The 20,412-nt window shown below is 38.0% G+C and overlaps 2 protein-coding genes across 4 annotated transcripts in view; both read left to right on the top strand.

Moving 5' to 3' along the window:
- LOC311302519 (uncharacterized protein) overlaps positions 1 to 20,412 on the top strand; it is a 1,110,603-nt gene that overhangs the window by 788,283 nt on the left and 301,908 nt on the right. The window lies entirely within an intron of this gene.
- Positions 13,685 to 20,412, top strand: part of LOC311302528 (NACHT, LRR and PYD domains-containing protein 3-like) — a 153,360-nt gene continuing 146,632 nt past the window's right edge. For 2 of the 3 annotated variants that reach the window (XM_084428487.1, XM_084428489.1), the window contains exons 1-6: positions 13,916 to 14,100; positions 14,538 to 14,634; positions 14,874 to 14,987; positions 17,972 to 18,097; positions 18,358 to 18,453; positions 18,650 to 20,377. In XM_084428487.1, coding sequence (XP_084284613.1) covers positions 14,585 to 14,634; positions 14,874 to 14,987; positions 17,972 to 18,097; positions 18,358 to 18,453; positions 18,650 to 20,377 — 2,114 coding nt within the window. In that variant the 5' untranslated portion in view covers positions 13,916 to 14,100; positions 14,538 to 14,584. Of the gene's footprint in view, positions 14,101 to 14,537; positions 14,635 to 14,873; positions 14,988 to 17,971; positions 18,098 to 18,357; positions 18,454 to 18,649; positions 20,378 to 20,412 lie in introns of all 3 variants that reach the window. The other variant, XM_084428486.1, reaches the window with a different exon arrangement.

Here is a 20,412-nt window from a genome sequence, read left to right as displayed (position 1 = left end):
GCCTTATATCCGTAAGCCAACTAAAAATACCTTTTATTACTATATTATTACTAAAATAAAAATGAGGAGGTAGAGGTAAAAACAAACAAAACAAATATAAATCACAAATTGTTCTTGCCTTTTTTCAATGTTCTGAATCCAATCAATTTTGCGATCTTACTGTCGATAGAAGAGTCACAAAATGAGCTCAAACCTTATTATGACACACTACACTCATTATATTATCGCAGATATTGGGTTTATCCTCCTGAGACCCTGTGTCCTCATATGAGGACATTACATTTTTGCCTCTTGACACAATGATAGTCAAATTTGTAAATCTTAGACATGTTGGCCACATTTAGGGACACTGCCCACACCATCTTGTGGTGATATAACAACATTACACCAATGTCAGTGAGAAGAAAATGGCTGGAAAATCAGCAAAATATCAGCAAAACACTTCCCGAAAGAAAAATGACCCAGGTAAAAAATCTATTCAAATTATATGAATGAAACAAATGTATTTATGTACAATACTGTCTCCATCATCATATGGGGATTAAAATTTGACATATTTTAGTAATAGTAGCACTCCAGGACATCAGTAAATGTGAAGCACTCGTTTGAGGACATTGGGACTATATTACGTTATTTATTCTACCATGTGGTTAGCTAAACTTGTGTGTGTGTGTGTGTGTGTGTGTGTGTGTGTGTGTGTGTGTGTGTGTGTGTGTGTAAGCATGAATTATTGAGTTAACATGGAAAAACTGGTTTGCTTTAGTGCAGAAAACTGGTAAAAAATCAAGAATTTCAAAATGAAAGTGAGCCAATAAGTGGCCTTCTACTGCTCCCTGCTGGCCATTACCAGTACTATTATAAAAATCAGATTTTGTCAAGTGTTTATCACTTCATTTGTACTGACACTTCACATAATTGCTAGTAAAATGGTAAAACATAGACCCACTGTCCTCGCATGAGGACATCATTTTCTGCAAAAACTACTTCCAGTACAAAAACAAATTTTAGTTATTATACTTATTAGGTCCAACTTATCCCAAATAGCAAGAACAATTATAAAATGCACACCAGGCAAGCTCTCGGGTCTCAGGAGTTTGACATTTTATTTGTGACTTAGGCCTACCTAAAATATTTCCCGTCGATCCTCTAGTAGTCCATCAGCGCAACAAAGTAACGGTTTAAACGTTTTTTTTTCGTTTGTTTGTTTTTTACCATTGAAGATTTTGTGATTTACGTAAACATGTAGCCTAATTAAATTATTAATGAATTGTTATTATTTAGTATTGGTACAATTAAAGTGGCTAAACATTTATGTTTTGATTTTTTTGTGGAAACAAATACATTGTTACTATTTTCAAAACTTTTAATAATAATAATAATAATAGGTAGGATATGCATGTTATTAGCCTCTACTATTAATATAAAAAAAATAGTAGGCTAATCAGAACAGTATAATTGTTATGCATAATAAAAATGATAATAATAATTATTATTATTGATATATTACTACTTCTTGGATGTCATTTGTTGCTAGAAGAATCCAAGAGTAATTAATTAATAGCCCAACGTTTCAATAGATTAGGCCTATATCTGTATAAAAAAAAAAGAAAAGAAAAGAAAAAAGAAAACTACGTAAAAAAATATATATATATATATATATATATATATATATACTGTATGTATGTATATATATATACAGTGGATAAATTGGGATTTATTATTTATTATTGATCATCTGCAGCAGCGGGAGTTTTTTTTTTTTTCAAGGCAGTAAAAGGCAGGGGCGTGTCTAGAGCATTTTCAGTGGGGGGGCCATGCTGGGGCACTGCCTTCAAACGGGGTGGCCGCCAGTGACCAAAAAAAAAAAAAGAAGCTAAATTCTACAGTAGCCTATATTACGTAAATCCTACTGATTAAATTTTTTTAACTTGAATAAAGTTACTTGTAAACAAATGTAGTAATAAAGCACATTTTTGATTAATTTAGATTTTTTTCATCCCTGCATCCATTAAGTTAAATTTAAGAGCCAGTGTTTATTATTTTTTGTGTTTTCATAAAACTAACAAGTTTATAAAATAAAAGCAATTTTAATAATGAGCCATTTTAAAAACCCAGAAGCAGAAACGATGTCAACTATTTTCTTTTAATTAGTTTGGCCATTACAATATACAGTAGTTTTATTCACAATCTCTTTCAAATAATAATAATAATAAAAAATAAAAAATAAAAAATTCCCCCCACTGTAATAATTCAAATGGTTTGGCCAAAACATAAGTGTTTCATTCAGCATTTCTTTCAGACTCATTTACAAAAAAGCTGAGTAACTCAGAGTTAAAGGGATGGTTCACTTTGAAATTAAATTTTGGTATGTTTTAGCTTACGTATGTTTAAGGGCATTCAAGATGTAGGTGTCTTTTTTTTCCGCAGTAGTTTCAATTTTGATATTTTTAGGTCAAACCGTTCTTGTCTGTCAGTCATATAATGCAGGTCTATGATCACTATCTCAAAGAGCATGCACAGTGAAGTCCAAATTAAACAATTCCCCATCGTAAGTACACATTGATGGCCTAAGACACGAAACGAGTGGTTTGTGTGAGAAAAAGAGCAGTATTTATATCATTTTTACCTCTACACAACCACGTCCAAGTGATCTGAGGGCGCGCGCGCTTCCTGGTGTGTGACGTGTGCGCGCGTTCTGGCTGCGTCTGCGCAAGCTCCGGAAAGAGCCGGACGTGATCTCGGATGTGTACAAGAGGTAAAAAACGATATAAATACTGTTCGTTTTCTCACACAAACCGCTCGTTTCGTGTCTTAGGCCATCATTGTGTACTTAAGATGGGTTACTTACTCACAACTTGCGACCGTTGTTTCTCTGGCGCTGCACTTCTTTGAATCGCGAACTTCAGTAGAGTCTATAAACTGATTGGCCGTAAAATGAACCAATCGCAAGACATCTTATAGGGGGGGCACCTGGGGTGGCCAATCGAATTTCAGGGGGGGCCGGTGCCCCCCCTGGCCACCACGTAGACCCGCCCCTGGTAAAAGGTTGGAACTTGCGCTTCCACATCCCGCGCAACTACGGATCTCCCAGGAACATTGATTATATATTGCTGCGTACATTTACCCGTGTCGGAGTTCTGTATAACCTACATGCGCATGGCCTGCGCGAGCGGTGCGCGATCATGGCCGACTGACAACGAGATTAAGCAGCTGAACAAGAAGACGGCCGTGTTCCGATTGTCCTCATCTCAGTTCCGCCGAGACAAAATAGACATGCCATTTCAAAACTCTTTCATTTATTGTCAGAAATGTGTTTTCAAAATCATCACTTTCATCAAATTTTATGTGACATCACTTCCAGACTGCAAACAGACACATCTGGACACAAGCGAGCAGGCTTAGGCCTATGTGCCGGGGCTGAGCCATGTTTAACCATGTATGATAAGAGCAAAGGTTTGTAGTTCACTTTGCAATTTACAGAAATTGGTTTTTGATTATTGTTTACTAAATTATAATTTATTTAATTTGCTTATTATTAAAACATTTGCATTTATCACCCTGAAAGGACATCTTTTTCAGGGCTGTAGTTTTGCTTATAATTGTGCAAAGTATTTTTAAACTAACAGGTGAACAACAATAATGGAGCATCTTTAATGATCAAGTGCTTTGAATGTGTACACGTTTAAAAGTTCCATTCTTGTATGTTCAGGGGCTAACAGCAAAGCAAGGGCCTAATAACAAAATACTTTTTTTTTTACAGTCCATCTTATAAGGTTCAAAAAGGACGATGGTTCTTACATGAACCCTTCTGCCACAACAAAGGCTCTAAAATGAACTGACAACATGTGCCAAATAATCAGTGGATCATTATAGAACCTGTAGGTTCAACTTTGAACCTTTTTTATAGTTAGAAGTTCATATTTGCTCCATGGAGCAACAAAGATTATTCCAAACAATCACGCATTGCTTTGTTCCTAATATCACATGAACTGGAACAGTGTGTCCAGATGGTTTCTGTAGAGCCGTCAGTCTTAACTGACCATAAGGGAATATCACTCTTGATAAATATTCATGGTCCAGACGAATCGAAATTTAAAAGGGGTTATTGGAAACTGAATATAAAGTTATTAGATGATCACAATTTTAAACTGATGGCATTAAAGTTAATTGATAAGCACTGGTCTCAGGCTAAAATAACAAATGTTTATGGAGAACATTGGGAAGTAATGAAATACTAAATCAGAAACCTAGCTATTTCAATGGGGAATCGATTGCTTCAGTTAAAAGACAAAAAGAATACATTGTTATCAAAGGAATAATGAATAATGCGCCTATCGAGTAAAGACAATTTGAACACACAGGAACTAATGGATTTGTCAATATTACTGGATAAGTACATCTGGATAACATGAAGAAAAAGCAGAGGCTGCATTTATCAGATCAAGACATAAATGGTTGGAACAGGGGGAAAGAAATACTAAGAACTTTTTTAATTTGGAAAAAAGAAATGGCGAATTGACCTCTATAAACAAATTGTTGATTAATAATACAGTCACAGAGGATGAGAAAAATATATCACTGTTTGTGACTTGGTTTTATAAAGGTCTGTACGCTCCCAACTTTGTGTCTTCAGATCTGAATGACTTTCACTGCCATCGGACCGCCTGTCTCTACTGTAGTGATCGGTGACTCCATCATTCGGGGACTTTCACTCAATTCCCACGGGAGTAAAGCAGCAGTCCACTGTTTTCCCGGAGCTAAGGTACTGGACATAAACACAAAACTCTCTGATGTGACTTTCTCTTTCGACTAGAAACGTAAAAAGAGGCGGAGGGACTGCAGCAATCTACAGAGAAACCCTAAAGGGAAGGGACATAGACCTTGGTACATTTACTGCTTTTGAATATAATGCTATTTGTTGTGTATTGAGTTACGGCTTAACCTGTAGAGGGCGATGTAGTTCACAATACATTGTACTGGATGTTGGTAAGAACAGTGAAGAAGAAAAAAATAAAAAGAGAAACAACTTAAGTTGATGCTAGCTGGTTGATCTCGTCTGTTCTGCTGTGAATTATTGCAAAACATAACAAATTTGGCGACTGCCGGTGTGCCTCTCCCTGCGTTGTTCCTACCATTCCGTTCGATATGTGGATGAAAATGTTCGTGAATTTTCTGCTTGCTATTCACGCGGAGGGGGACAACTGGCCCGACACGAGGAAACGTGCAATTCTCCTACAGTGCCTGGGCACCGAAGGCCAACGTGTATTTTATACACTCACGAATGTAGGTACAACCTATGATTCAGCAGTGGATGCACTGAATGCACATTTCAGTCCAGCAATAAATGTCGTGGTGGAACGACACAAGTTTAGACAAAGAGTACAGAGACCGCATGAGACTGTAGCCGAGTATGTGGGCGCGCTACGTGAGTTAGCTACAACGTGCGGGTTTGCTGGGAACACAGATGAAATGATTTGGGACCAACTTATTGAGCATGCTAGCTGTGTAAAAATACGTGAAAGACTGTTAGTACAAACTGAGGCAGATCTCACTCTGGACACAGCAGTAAAGTTGGCGTGTCAAGTGGAAGCAGCCATCGGACATGCCCAGACTCGAGCTTCGGAGCCGCACGCTCCAGTGCACGTGGTGAAGGCGAGACCGAAACGTCCATTCAGAACCAGAGCAAAGAGCAGTCCCTCCGCAGAGCCTGCAGCAGCACTGAAACAGGATCAAAGCTGTTTTAGATGTGGATCAGCAGCTCACCTGGCAAATGCTCAGGACTGCCCTGCAAGGAAAGTGACTTGCCGAAACTGCAATAAGGTCGGACACTTAGCCCGTGTGTGTAAGTCCAAGCAAACCACGGCCAAGCTAGGAGAAGTAGTTACTCTGGAAATTAATACGGTGCAAATTATAGAAAATGGACCTGGCACATGAAACTCACCAGGGTGTTGTGCGCACCAAGCAGAGGCTGCGTGACTTATACTGGTGGCCTGGCATGGACATGAGGGTGCAGGACAGCATTAGTGCATGTGTGACCTGCCAGATGAGTGATAAAAGTGCTAAGACGCACGCTGCTCCACTTCAGCCAGTTTCACTGCCAGACGGTCCATGGCAGAAAGTAGGAATTGACATCGTCAGACCGTTCGAGTCTGCGAACTGGGACTGCCGCTATGCAGTGACACTGATTGACTATTATACAAAGTGGCCGGAGGTGGCTTTTACACACTCAATCACAACCACGGCTGTCACCACCTTCCTGTCTACTGTGTTTGCCCACTTCGGCAACCCCACAGAACTCAATAGTGATAATGGGACACAGTTTACCTCGAGCGAGTTGGCAGAATTCCTGGCAGTGAGGGACATTACACACAGGAAAGTGTCTTTACCCACAAACAAACGGAGCCATTGAACGCTGGAACCGTGTTCTCAAAGAGACACTTCTTACTGCCGAGCAGGAGAGGAAATCATGGAAACCATTCATACAGGACTTCTTGCTCACGTACTGTGCAACTCCACACAGTACAACAGGAGTGTCACCATATGAACTCATGTTCAACTGCAAATCTAATCTAGTCTATAGACTATATCTAAATCTAGCAAGCAAATCTACTCTGCTGACAGAGAAGCAACTGCGCAACCGTGTCATCTCTAAACAAAATGCATCAGAAGCTTACACAGATGTGAGGAGAGGTGCACAAGTACCAAAGATCAAAGAGGGAAGTCTAGTAAGAGTACGGAAACCCTTCCATGTCAAGAAAGGACTGTCAAAGTTCCATAGACCTGCCAGGGCGGTACGGAGAGCTGGTGCAAATGCGTATGTGCTGGAAGATGGACGCACCTGGAACGCTACTCATCTCTCTCTCGTCCCTGACAGGGTAACAGACACCACTGACGGTTCTGTTCCGGTACCTGTGCTGGAACCTGCCCAAATGCTGGATGTTCCAGTACCTGAGTCGGGACCTGCACAACGGCTGGATGGTGACGTGAGTCCTCCTCATGGCCTTTGGGGGAGGGGGGAAAGAAGAGAAAACTATCATTTGAATGCTGTTTTGCTTGTGAAATTGGTTGTTTAATTCCGCTTAAGATTAACACTTCTGGTAGAAGTGAGTTCAACATAATGTTACATGCTATAACTGTTAAATTGATACTATTATTGGAAAGAAAAGGATGCTAATGTTAAGTATAAATAAGGAAACATTTAAGTTTGCATTATATTACAGCCGAGGTCTAAGTGATTTAAGAGACGGCGTATTAATCTTACTTTATCTGGTAAGCTTCCTAAACAAGAGGGGAAATATGTTGTGTATTGAGTTACGGCTTAACCTGTAGAGGGCGATGTAGTTCACAATACATTGTACTGGATGTTGGTAAGAACAGTGAAGAATAGTTAAGTTAAGTTAAGTTGATGCTAGCTGTTTGATCTCGTCTGTTCTGCTATGAATTATTGCAAAACATAACACTATTCTTTTAAACTTCCAACTACGTCTTCTTGCAGTGACACTATACAGATCTCCAAAATCACCTATATCTCCCTTCATAAAGGATTTCTCTGACATGCTCTCTGTTATTCATATGAATTATGACAGTTGTGTTTTAACTGGGGATTTTAATATACATGTTGATAATCTGTCAGATATCAGAGCAAATGAATTCTTGGAACTGCTAGAATGTATGTCGTTTAAACAGCATGTAAACATACCGACTCACAAACATGGTCACACATTGGATTTAGTCATATCATATGGATTAAACACCAATATAACTTATGTTGTTGATCTGGCATTATCCGATCATTTTTGTGTGTTTTTTTAATAGTATTGATCCTTCAGTGCCTTACACAATTGAACGTATCGTTAAAAAACGTTTTATTACCTCTAAATTCACAATGCATTATAGGACTTAAGAAAAGAATATTTTACCATCGTCCTGTGATGTCTTAGTTGATGAGTTTAATAATAAATTGAGAACAGCTCTTGATGCAGTTGCTCCATTGAAAACAAAAAGGGACACTAATAAAAGGTAATAAAAGGCTCAAATCTGACCATGAAAATGAAAAGAAACAGTAGAAGTGCTGAACGAAGATGGCGAAAAACTAAATTAGAAATACACCTTAATATACTCACTGAAAATCTCAAAAACTGTAACAAAGAAGTTAAAAAATCTCGTCAAGTTTATTTTTCTAATCGTATAAATGAAAATGTTAGTAACCCACGATTCTTATTTAGTACCATAGATTCACTAATAAATCACAATATTGATTGCAGTTCTGCGTTACCAAGTTCCAGATGTGAAGAGTTTGCTGGCTACTTCAGAGATAAAGTTATAAATATTAGATTAGGAATCTGCTCTGTAAACAAAAACAAGATTACTATGTTCTCTCCTTTACCTAGCGCACATAATACTATCCAAATGGAAAGGTTTACTTTGGTTGATTTTGAGACCCTAAGAAAGGTAGTAGAACTGAAACCGCCCACTTGTTCTCTTGATCCAATTCCTACCTCTCTTTTTAAATGCATCTTTAACTTTGTAATACTTTTTTTCTTGTTCTCTGACACTGTTCTTATTTTATTTTACTTTATTTACTTGTATTTGTTTTACTTTGAATGATTATGTCTCATTGTATTGTTCTGGTTCATGGCATTAATAAGTCACATCACTACTGGTGTGTCATGTGTAAAGAGCTGAAGACGAGAGTCCTGCGGATTCCCCCCCACAGCTCAGAGGATCTGACGTCACAGCAGCGCGGTGAGACTCGCTCAACTAGTTATAATAAAATCTCCATTATGAGATCAGTCGATAAACAAACACTTCTGGGATGTTTCATAACACAGACTTTACCTAACCTACCTTACTAACCCTAAGTAGAAAGTTAAGTTAAGATCATTTTCATACAGTAACTTCTGGTTTCTGTGTGTAAATCGTCCTCCAAAATGTCCAACGGTGTCTTTAATGTTTTTACTTCAGTGTCATTCATGGGCGGCGCTAGGGAGGAGCTAGCAGGAGCTTCAGCACCCCACCAAGAAAGACCAAAGCACCCCGATAGCACCCCCAAAAATATTATTATTATACATAAATTATTAATATAAATTATATTCAGGCTGTATTCTATGGAAGCCCTGAACCACATTTTGAAGGAAAAAAAAAGAACTTATCTTGTTATTTCGAGATATTAAGTCGTTATTTCAACATAATATCTCATTATTCCAACTAGTGCTGCACGATTAATCGTATCGCAATCGCAATCGCGATGTCAAGCCTACGCGATTATATGACGCAAAATGCTGCGATTTTATATTAAATAAACAAATTAGCGCTGTTAACGCACTTATTAATGCAAATGCTTTTAAACCATTCATCCGCGATAAGACATAATAGAACGAGCCGCCTGTGAATGTCCTCCTGACACACACACACATGTACACACACACACACACAGATAGATAGATAGACGCGCGCCAGTATCAAGTTCTCTTTCGCGGTAGAACGAACAACACACATGCCAAAATGAACGCGCTGCCTGTGAATATCCTGACTGTGACAGACAGAAAGACTCGCGCTAATATCGTGCGTGCGCACAAAACAGCATGACAGAATACAGTTCTCTTTCGAGCTTGAACGAACAATAACACACACAATTATGCAAAAATGTCTTTTTGTCGAGTGTCTTCATAACATAAGAGTAGTCTTATGATAAACACGAAGAGTTGTGATAACTCGTGAAAGAATGAGGCGCGTGTGAGATCCGCGTCTCTGACAGCGGCTGGTCTTAAAGGGACAGTACAGTAGCCACTAATTACATCTGTCGCTAAAGTTATTATTATTTATTTATTTATTTTTATTTTTATTTATTTTATTTTTTTTTCTTTAACCTAACATGTATGGTTATATGTACTCTTGTATGTAAATTATGTTTTGTTCTTGTTAAAATGCAAAATGCAAAAAAAAAAAAAAAATCTGTCGCTAAAGTTAATCAAAGAACAAAGGGAACAGAGAAAAACACTCACTGCTCTTGACTAAAGAACTTTTTTCTTTAGGCTGATTATCACTAATCTGTCTGTGCATTTATTTTCCTTGAGAACCAAGCAAGTTGACTCATGAAACCATTTGTTTATTATATCGCATATCGCAATCGTAATCGCAATATTGACCTCAATTATCGCAATATGACATTTTCCCCAAATCGTGCAGCCCTAATTCCAACATAAGAAGTTGTTATTTCGACATAATATCTTGTTATTTCAACATCATAACTCGTTATTTTGACATAATATCTCGTTATTTCGACATAATATCTCTTTATTTCGACAATAAGGGGACAATCTAATCTGCATTAAGCCACATTAAGCATTCTTATAATGGTTTTCTATGGGAGGAAAATGCTTAATGTGTAATTAAACGTTGCGTTCATATTCTGCGCTCATCTGATTTTTTGTACATATAGCCTACTTTGTTATGATTTTAGTATCATAATGATTAATAAATTAGGCCTATCCGTGAACTTGATTTGAACAAATGCCTTTTAACTTGTGTGTGCAAAATTCAGAATTAAATGAATGTGCAGCAATTTGTACAAATAGAGAGTCTGTAGGCCTACTATACTGTTGTAGCCATTCAAAAAGCGCATTTAGTTTCATATTTGTTAAAATATTATAATGTTATTTTTTTCCATCTATGTTGATTATGAAAAGTGAACAGCACGAGTAAGATAGGATGCGCAATATATGGAGTGGGTCAGACATGATTTTGACCACTTCATTAAGTTTTGTTTAATAGAAAACCTTTCTTTAAAGTGAATTTCGTTTTGTATAAATTGTATCTTAATTTTAATACATTTTTCATCAACGGATTGAATTAATAAGAAGCAGATATAGCAGACAATATAATTAAGGTAGGTAGAACAATATAGTCTCAAATACAACAATTTCATTGGCTGCTGTGAGTGTTATGGTCAAAATCACGCGTTTCGTATAAAGACTTTTGACCCCGATCGCCTGCCATACTCTGTTTGCTTCTCTGGCCCTGTCCCAAATGGCACACTCTGGACTTGTGGACTTCCTCAGAGTCCACACTTTGGTGACGTCATGTAGTGCAGACCTATAGGGCCTTTGGCGCGAGTCCACGAGGGCGCATTGAGAGGTATTTTTGAGACAGACTTGATCAGCACGCCGGAAATAACGGGCTGTTTTTTTTTTTTTTTTTTTTTTTTGCATTACAATGGAAATAATACAAAACAATGAACATGAACATGTGGGGATACAGAGAAAATGAAAGTAAATAATAACAGTAAATAAAATATTTTTACAATTTATATAAAACTTATTCTATAATACAGGATATTTTCGAAGCTCTTTTATTGGAGGGGATTTTTTGAAGTGAAGAATAACTGTAAATCATAAGCAAACAATTTGCAACTAGGTTTCTTTAAGGTATCTTGCTTTGTGAATATGATATTTACCCATCGTACAGAAAAAGTTTAATATATCATCTAGCTTTTTATTTTCAGAGAAATCAGAGTGAAAAATAACCTTACTGACAGAAATACAGGCCTGGTTGTTGTTGGACAGGAGAAATCACATTTTTTGCGCTCCAACGTCTTATCTCCATGTCAACTACACAGCCTAATTTTACAGTTCTATATTTTGATATTGTGCATATCACCTGGGTATTAGACAATAGATATATCATGCTTATTTAAATGATGTATACAGTTGTACATAATAATACATAATGTTCCATTTGAACTAAGATTGCAATTTTAAAACATAATGAAAATGTGCATGAGTTTCAGATGAATTTACAGGTTTCAATATTCATACTATGTTTACATATGACTCAGTAAAGCCCTGCCATTATTTATTTAATGAATCATAATGCGATCGTATTATTAAACGCGCTATTATTATGTTTGAGACATCAACCACTGGTCGATTACCTTAATGTTTGTATAAACTGTAGGCAAGGGCGTAACTTTGGGTCTACCATTGGGGGGGTTAAACTCGCGGCATATTTATTAATTTATTTATTTATTGAATAATTTTCTTGTGTAAAAGGTAACATGCTAATTTGCCGTTCCTGTATTAGAAATACATTGTGATACTTTTACTGATTTAGGCTACTTAATGTAAATGCAGCTGTTCACTTGACTATGTATGCCATAATGACACAGTAGTTAAATTAAGTGTTTCTCAAACTTTCTCTGCCATTCCCCACTTCGGAGGTAGGAAAGGGTTCCGAGCCCCACCTGTCCCCAATCACCCCAACAAAATGTTAATAAAATAGGCTTTAAGTTTAACTCTTAAAATGTATTTTATTAACATCACATTTTAAAAACTTTACATCAAATAACAGCATTAAAAACTTTCAAATAGAGAAAATGAAAGTGCAATTATATTATCACTTTGCATGAAATAAGACTCAAAAGTAGATAAAAAAAAAAAAATGTGTGTTTGCATTTAGCCTCTGATAACATCAAATTCAGAAACTGAGAAAATACAAGTGTGGACTAACGTTAGCAGCTAACTTAGTTGTGCTTTGATTCATTTTGTCACTTTGCAAACAAGAACAAAATAATAATAATAATAATAAAAAAATTAAATAATAATAATATCAAATTGAGCCGGAGGTGGTAAATTCCTAATAATGTACGTATTTTTTTTGTAGGTATTTTAATAAGATAACGTTACCTAAAATACGTTGCGCATACAGCTCAACTAACGCGATCGTTATAAAGGTGTTTGAACAACAAAACACATCCACTTGCACATATTTGACAATCGGAATATCATATATATCCTGCTATAGCTAACAAATTTGTGAAATGTTGAATAAAAAAGGAAATAAAAGCAGATCATCAGTCATTCAGCGCTATTGTGGCTGCGGTGTGACAAGCAATGAATGACGCGTCTCCATGGTAACCATAAAGTGATACTACGATCAATAATGGTCGCCTTGAAAAACTTTTAAACTTACGTGTGTAAAGGTTAAGTAAGGCTTACATTTAAACGTGTCTTTGTTTTGTTTTGAGTGTATGGTCAATAAATAAAGGAATTAAAAAGTTGGGCACAAATCCTGTTTGTCGCGCCCCACTTGTCATGTCTCTATTCCCCACCAGTGGGCCGCGCCCGCGCCCCACACTTTGAGAAACGCTGAGCTAATATAGAAGTACCTCCGTTTGGTCAGGATTTTTCCTCTTTTTGTCTGGTGTCGACCAACAATGAAAAATCGTTGTCTGGCTGCCTTTCGGTGTCCTTTTCATCTTTCCATCCGTTAGCATGCTTCTCCAACCATTCATCCCAGCGACTGCGCAAAATAGTTAACAAACTTGGTAGAGAAAGCGGGTTGGGTAATACCAAGTAGTCGGTGCGGTGGGCGGGGGTACATTACAGATTTTTTTTTAAATATGATACTATCTGTCTTGCTGGCAAATGAAATTAATAAAGAAAACGAACAAAAGTATTAATTCGGAATATTTCATATTTATTTTAATCTGAATGATGTGATGATATTGGGGGGGTTATATTAGCTGGATCTGATTTTTGAGGGGGTCATGACCCCCGTAACCCCCGTGCAAATTACGCGCATGACTGTAGGTAACCACTGATAAAATGTACATTTAGGTCATAAAAACCGTAATATTTTCTTCTCAGCCATCTCCTCCCATCTGTTGTCTGATTGGCCTTTCGCAAGGATTCCTGGGTAGTTAAAGTGCGTGAAGCCTGCTTCTATGCGGGCTTCGCGGAAGACCGCTTCAAGGGCACAAAGGGGGCGCTGCTGAGCACACTTCAGAGCGGTAAAATGCTGAATTGGACAGCCTACGGACTCGTAGACTCAGCGAGCACGCGCAATTCAAGTCCACGAGACCGAAAGTCCGCATGAAGTGCGCCATTTGGGACAGGGCCTCTCTCTCTCTCTCGTCACACATAGAAAGTGAAAGTAAGTTTTCCTGTCGCCATTTTAAGCAGGAGAAATACGAAATACGACACGGAAAAAAACCAGAACATTAAAGTGTTTATCAGCCATTATAAAGGGGATTTAAGTGTAGTTTTATGATGTTAAAGCTGGAGGATTTGAGATCCTGTATCTTGTAAAAGTTTGATCAAGGTGAGTGTTCATGTGTGACTTTCTCATATTAATATGAATCTCTGGAGGAAAGTTTAGTGATTGTTTGATATGAAACCTTAAATAAAGTTTTTTTTTCTTTTCACTTCAATGTTTCCTTTGTGTTTCGTGATGTTTGTGATTCTCCAGAAGTTTAGCTTATGTGTAAACACACATAGGCCAATTCACACAAACGTCAACAAACACGTTTTTTTGTTTTTTTTTTTGTATCGGATCAGTGTGTGTCGATGTGGGTCGGGGTTTGTTTTCTTTTTCACCCGAACATCAACGGTCGACTTGTGTGTGTGAAAAGGCCCTGTGAGCTTGAGTTAACGCAGTCACATGATCCTTTTCTCCCACACTCCAGATATGTTCCGCTAAATTATGAAGGTTGTTTAATTTAATCATTTAATTTAGTGTGTGAATGTTTCTTCATTCAGAGTCAGTGGAGGAGATCAAACTCATCAGATTCTCCTGCAGCTTCATCATGGCTGATTCACAAGGATCCAGAGATGGAGATTGTTCTCCAGGATGCAGGTACTTTCAACAAACATTACATTACCATTACCCCCACACCTCCACCCCTCCACACACACAAACACAAACACAAACAGATCAAAGACAGTTAAAGAAAAAAGAATATTTTTTTGCCTTTTTTTTAACTAAAATGAAATATTCAATAAAAAGATCATTGTTTCCTCAAAGTACTTTTTGATGCAGGATAAATGTATTCACAGTAATCTAAAGGATTAAACTGAATCTGTTCTCTGTTCCAGTTCAGTCCAGCTGAAGAGCTCAAACCCAGAGTCCAGCTGTGTGTCTATGAAGAGTAACTGCTCTATGAATGAGCCACTAAAGTTTAAGAGTGGAGACAAACGGCCTGATCTCAGGTATATCACTTCTATAAAAGATGTGCTTATAGTTCGACACTTTTGAATTAGAATCATCATTTTTCTCAGTTAGTCAGTCTAATACTAGCAATGACATCAAGTAAATGTAAGCTGAGATCTTTTCCACCTTTATATAACTGAGTAGGTGTAAAACTGAGTGGATTTTTTTAACTGCTGGTTCAGGGCCCGTATTTATCAAGCTTCTCAAAGTGACATTTTAGTCTTAAAGGGTTAGTTCACCCAAAAATGAAAATTCTGTCATTAATTACTCTCCCTCATGTCGTTCCAAACCCGTAAGACTTTTGTTCATCTTCGGAACACAAATGAAGATATTTTTGATGAAACCTGAGAGCTTTCTGTCCCTCCACTGACTGCAACGTCATTGCAACTTTCAAGGCCCAGAAAGGTAGTAAAAACATTGTTAAAATAGTCCATGTGACTCCAGTGGTTGGTTTGATTCGTGGTTCATCATTGGTTGTTCGTTTACTTTCTCAAGGTAGAAAAGTCAACGGCTTAAACGATGGCTCTTAGAAAGGCTCTTTTATTTGATCAAACTGCCATAAACCCTTTTCAGACTGTGTGCAGCTGAACCAAGAAAAGCTTAAGATTGCATGGAGCTGATAAGCATGAATGGCAGAAGAAAAAGACTGCAATTAAAAAGCAAAACGAGAAAATTATTTTAATGCAACAAGCAATAAAAAAACTGCACACATCAGCTGTGGAATAAAAGAAAAGAAATGCTCGATTAACTAGATTAAGGCATACTCCTGTCTTAATGTAAACCCTGTCCACCACCCACAAAACTTTCACAAAGTTATTCTTGCCACTGTAACGTATGGCTTCCTAAAGACAAGTTTATGGGTAAATAAATGAATAATAATAAAAAATTAATCAGGTCTCAACATTAAGCCTTTTCATTTTGTGGGAATTCAGGTTTTTTTTTTTTTTTTTTTACCCTTTACTGTTATTTTAGTCGTAAAAAGTGTTTAAAATGTACACAAATAAAAAGGAATGACCTTAAATGTATTGAGGTACATGGTGGCTTTAATAGCGTTATCATTGTACTTCTTGTTCTTCACATGGCTTTTGGATAACAGGTGGTCAGTGCATGTATTTTTGCGCTTCCAGTCAACGGAATGTTGACAACTTACAAAACTTACACAACAAGAGTTCGCTTGACATAAAAGCCACGTGGGAACTGCTCGGCTCGGTACTGAGGGCTTAGTTAGGCCGGCGACACACTGGCTGCGTGGTGTTTCTGTTGCGTGTCAGCTGCGTGGTGTTTGCGTGGCTTTTTCCATGTCTTTACACACCAGAAACGTGTCTGACGCTGCACTGTTGCTGATAGGTGACATATGATAAGCCTCATTGGTGATATATTTGACATATGGGGAGAGAGTTGTGGAAGGCCTATACTTCATGTTAAACATAAATATATAGCAGCAAAGACAACGTCGGCAGTGTTGACAGCAAAATAGGCTATAGAATATTTCGTTCAGTATTGACAGGTGCAGTATTTGAAAATCGATAATATTTTTTTAAATTACATTTATATTTGAATTTGTCAAAACCTAGAGACTTTCAAACATCAAAATGACATTTATTAATATGTATTCGTGTCAAAATGACTAAACACCACACAAAAACAGAATTTTATTGCAAATATGTAAACTTCCGCGCAATAACACTTTAACACTAGATTCCGCGTTAATTTGCCAATTCCACGATCGTGGAAATTCTAGGGCCCTACAAACGGCTGATTCATTCAGGAATTCATCATGTCAGAACAGAACGCTAATGAAATGTTTACCTGGCAAAGCTTTAAAGCACGAGCAAATAATGACCTTTTGTGATTGCGAATAAGTGCTGAGTCCTGTGAGTGTAACTCTAGCGCTGCGTTAACATGTGATGTGAGTTTTACAGTATTGGGACTGAGCGCCAGAACTGCAGCTGATAGAATGTGATACTACCATATTTCTTCAAAAGCAGATCGTGGAGACATTAAATCATCCACGATCAAAAATCGTGATATCGCATAAGCTCAAGTATAAAACGACTGTTATCATGTCTGAAAACAAACACAAGTAACGGAGTTTACAAAACTGTATCGCACGCATTTATTCATCGCACAGACCAATCTTTTCGTAACTGTACAGCCCTGCAATGAGTATCACAATGTATTCTTTTGAAAATTATTTATTGAATGATTATTAGTGTTGAATGTAAACTCCTCTTAGGAATTTCACCATTCAATGGGAATTTATCTGAGCATATTCTTAAATAAGGAAATCTATTCAGTGATTGGTCCATGCCAATGTCATCATCCAAAATCCCGTTTGTGGCACAGCAAAGTGTTGTGAATCATCTCTAAGACTGACACTTAAGATTTAGTCCTACACTTCACTTAAATTACGACTGAGATGCTTGATAACTAACTTCTAAGCGCAGCTTTGAGCCAAGAGTTGTTTTACTCTTAAGTCCATTCTTAGCAGTGTTCTTGTGAGTAATTCTCAGAGGCTTGATAAATACGGGTTCAGATTTGTTGAAAGCTTCACGGTGTCTGGTCAGAACAGTGATGTTTCACAGCAAGAGTAGCGTTACTAGAGTACAGTAAGGTGGTTTATCTTTAAAGCTCAGCTAAACATTGGTCTCTTTAGTCGGTCGAGCCTTCGTCCTCCATTGTGCCTTTGAGAAGAGTCATGTGATCATGGTTGATGTTCATCTGAGTTGAATCATTCTATAATTCTATAGTTGATTTCAGTTTGTTTGCTTTGAATTCCTAATTCCTAATATTACCGGTTTTCTCAGTCGCTTTGGTACAATTGTTGAATCATGCTTAACATTTTTAAACCAGTGAGTTAATTTCTCAAAATAATTGTAATCAAAGTTTGAAACACAGTGCAAAACAGTTACAGACATTAAAGCAAAAGTACACAACATTTATGTGGTCTTTTATAAGTCTGTATTCTTTATATTTTACTTAGTTTTAAACCCAGTTCAGTCCAGCAGAAGAGCTCAAACCCAGAGTCCAGCTGTGTGTCTATGAAGAGTAACCGCTCTATGGATCCGCCACTACAGTTTAAGAGTGGAGACAAACGGCCTGATCTCAGGTATATCACTTCTATAAAAGATGTGCTTATTGTATTTTATTTGTATGAAATTGTTATTAATATACAGCAGTTTAATGAGTTACAATCTTGCTGGTTTCGGTCTATTAATGATCATCATTGTGCTCTTGTGTAAAGCTCTATGTGTTGTATTGTTAATACATTCACACACTGTAAAAGCTGTTGGTCTGTTACTCAGTTAATGACACAATTACATCAATATCAGTGTGTCTGATTCTTTACCCTCTTCATTCTGATTTCAGGTCAACTCTTCCATCCAGACCAGTTAAAAACAAAACTGTGTTCAAGCCTGTGATTCGACCACAAGACTTTAATGAAAGCATGTTTCCTGGTTTCAGGTAAAATTCAGGACTTTGTTGTTGTTGTTGTTTAATTTTAGGTGCTGCAATTCACATCACACATCACTCACACACACGATTAATGATTTACACATTTCAGAAACCTAATGATGTTCTGTGTCCCATAAATAGTGTTGTTATTTATGGCTATTTACTTCTCTGACTTGTGTAATAATGTGGTATTTTAATCTTACAGCCATGACTCTAATCCTGCTGAAGTCCTCAACACATTGAGATCAAATCTGAGACAGAAGTTTGAGTGTTTGTATGAGGGAATATCAAAGCAGGGAAACCCAACACTCCTGAATGAGATCTACACAGAGCTCTACATCACAGAGAGTGGAAGTGGAGAGATCAATAATGAGCATGAGGTGAGACAGATCGAGACACAGTCCAGGAGAGCAGAAACAGAGGACACACCGATCAAATGCAGTGACATCTTTAGACCTTTACCTGGACAAGACAAACCCATCAGAACTGTGCTGACAAAGGGAGTCGCTGGCATTGGGAAAACAGTCTCTGTGCAGAAGCTCATCCTGGACTGGGCTGAAGGGAAAGAGAATCAGGATGTCCAGCTCATATTTCCACTCGCTTTCAGAGAGCTCAACTTGATGAAGGACAAAACTCTCAGTCTTTCAGATCTTCTTCATCTCTTTTTCCCCAAAACTAAAGAAATGGACATATCCAGTGATGAGTATAAAGTGTTGTTCATCTTTGATGGTCTGGATGAGTGTCGTCTGTCTCTGAACTTTAAGAGCGATGTGAGGTTGTGTGATATATCTGAATCAGCCTCAGTGGACGAGCTGCTGAAGAACCTCATTGAGGGGAATCTGCTTCCCTCGTCTCTCATCTGGATCACCTCCAGACCAGCAGCAGCGGATCTCGTCCCCTCTGAGTGTGTCCATCGAGTGACAGAGGTACGAGGCTTCAGTGACACACAGAAGCAGGAATACTTCAGGAAGAGAATCAGGGATCAGAGTCTGGCCGACAGGATCATCTCACACCTGAAGTCCTCAAGGAGCCTCTTTATTATGTGCCACATCCCAGTGTTCTGCTGGATCTCAGCCACTGTTCTAGAGGAGACGTTGAGTGAAGCAGAGAGAGGAGAGATTCCCAAGACTCTCACTCAGATGTACACACACTTCCTGCTCATTCAGACCAACATCAAACATGAGAAGGACTATGAGAAGAAAGTGAAAGATGAAGACATGATTGTCAAACTGGGGAAACTGGCTTATCTGCAGCTTGTGAAAGGCAACCTGATCTTCTATGAGGAAGACCTGAGCGAGTGTGGCATTGATGAGGCAGAAGCATCAGTTTACTCAGGATTGTGCACTCAGATCTTCAGAGAGGAGTTGGGCTTGTGTCAGGGGAAAGTCTTCAGCTTTGTTCATCTGAGCATTCAGGAACATCTAGCAGCTCTATATGTGCATCTCTCCTTTATCAACAATAACATCAATGTGTTTGACCAGATTACCAAACCAACTAATGGAGGCAGAGTTTCCCTATCGGATCTCCATCAGAGAGCTGTGGATGAGGCTTTACACAGTAAAAATGGGCATCTGGACCTTTTCCTTCGTTTCCTTCTGGGTCTGTCAGTGGAGTCTAACCAGAGTCTCTTACAAGAGCTGAAGACACAGACAGCAAACAGCTCTCACAACAATAAGAGAACAGCTGACTATATTAAAGAAAAGATCAGTGAGAATCCCTCTCCAGATAAATACATCAATCTGTTTCACTGTCTGAATGAACTGGGTGATCTTTCTCTAGTGAACGAAGCTGAACCTCATACGAGCTCTGGAGGATTACGTGCTGTGAAACTCTCCTCGTCTCAGTGGTCAGCTTTAGTGTTTGTGATGTTGTCCTCAGAGAAGACACTGCAGGAGTTTGACCTGTACAACTTAATTGGAGGCAGAGATGATCGGTAAGTAACACTGAGTGCAATCATTACAGTCTAAA

Source organism: Rutilus rutilus (genome assembly GCF_951802725.1).
Source record: "Rutilus rutilus genome assembly, chromosome: 13".
NCBI lineage: Eukaryota > Metazoa > Chordata > Actinopteri > Cypriniformes > Leuciscidae > Rutilus > Rutilus rutilus.
The sequence above is the reverse complement of the archived record's forward strand: the minus strand, read 5'-3'. Positions and strand labels throughout refer to the sequence as shown.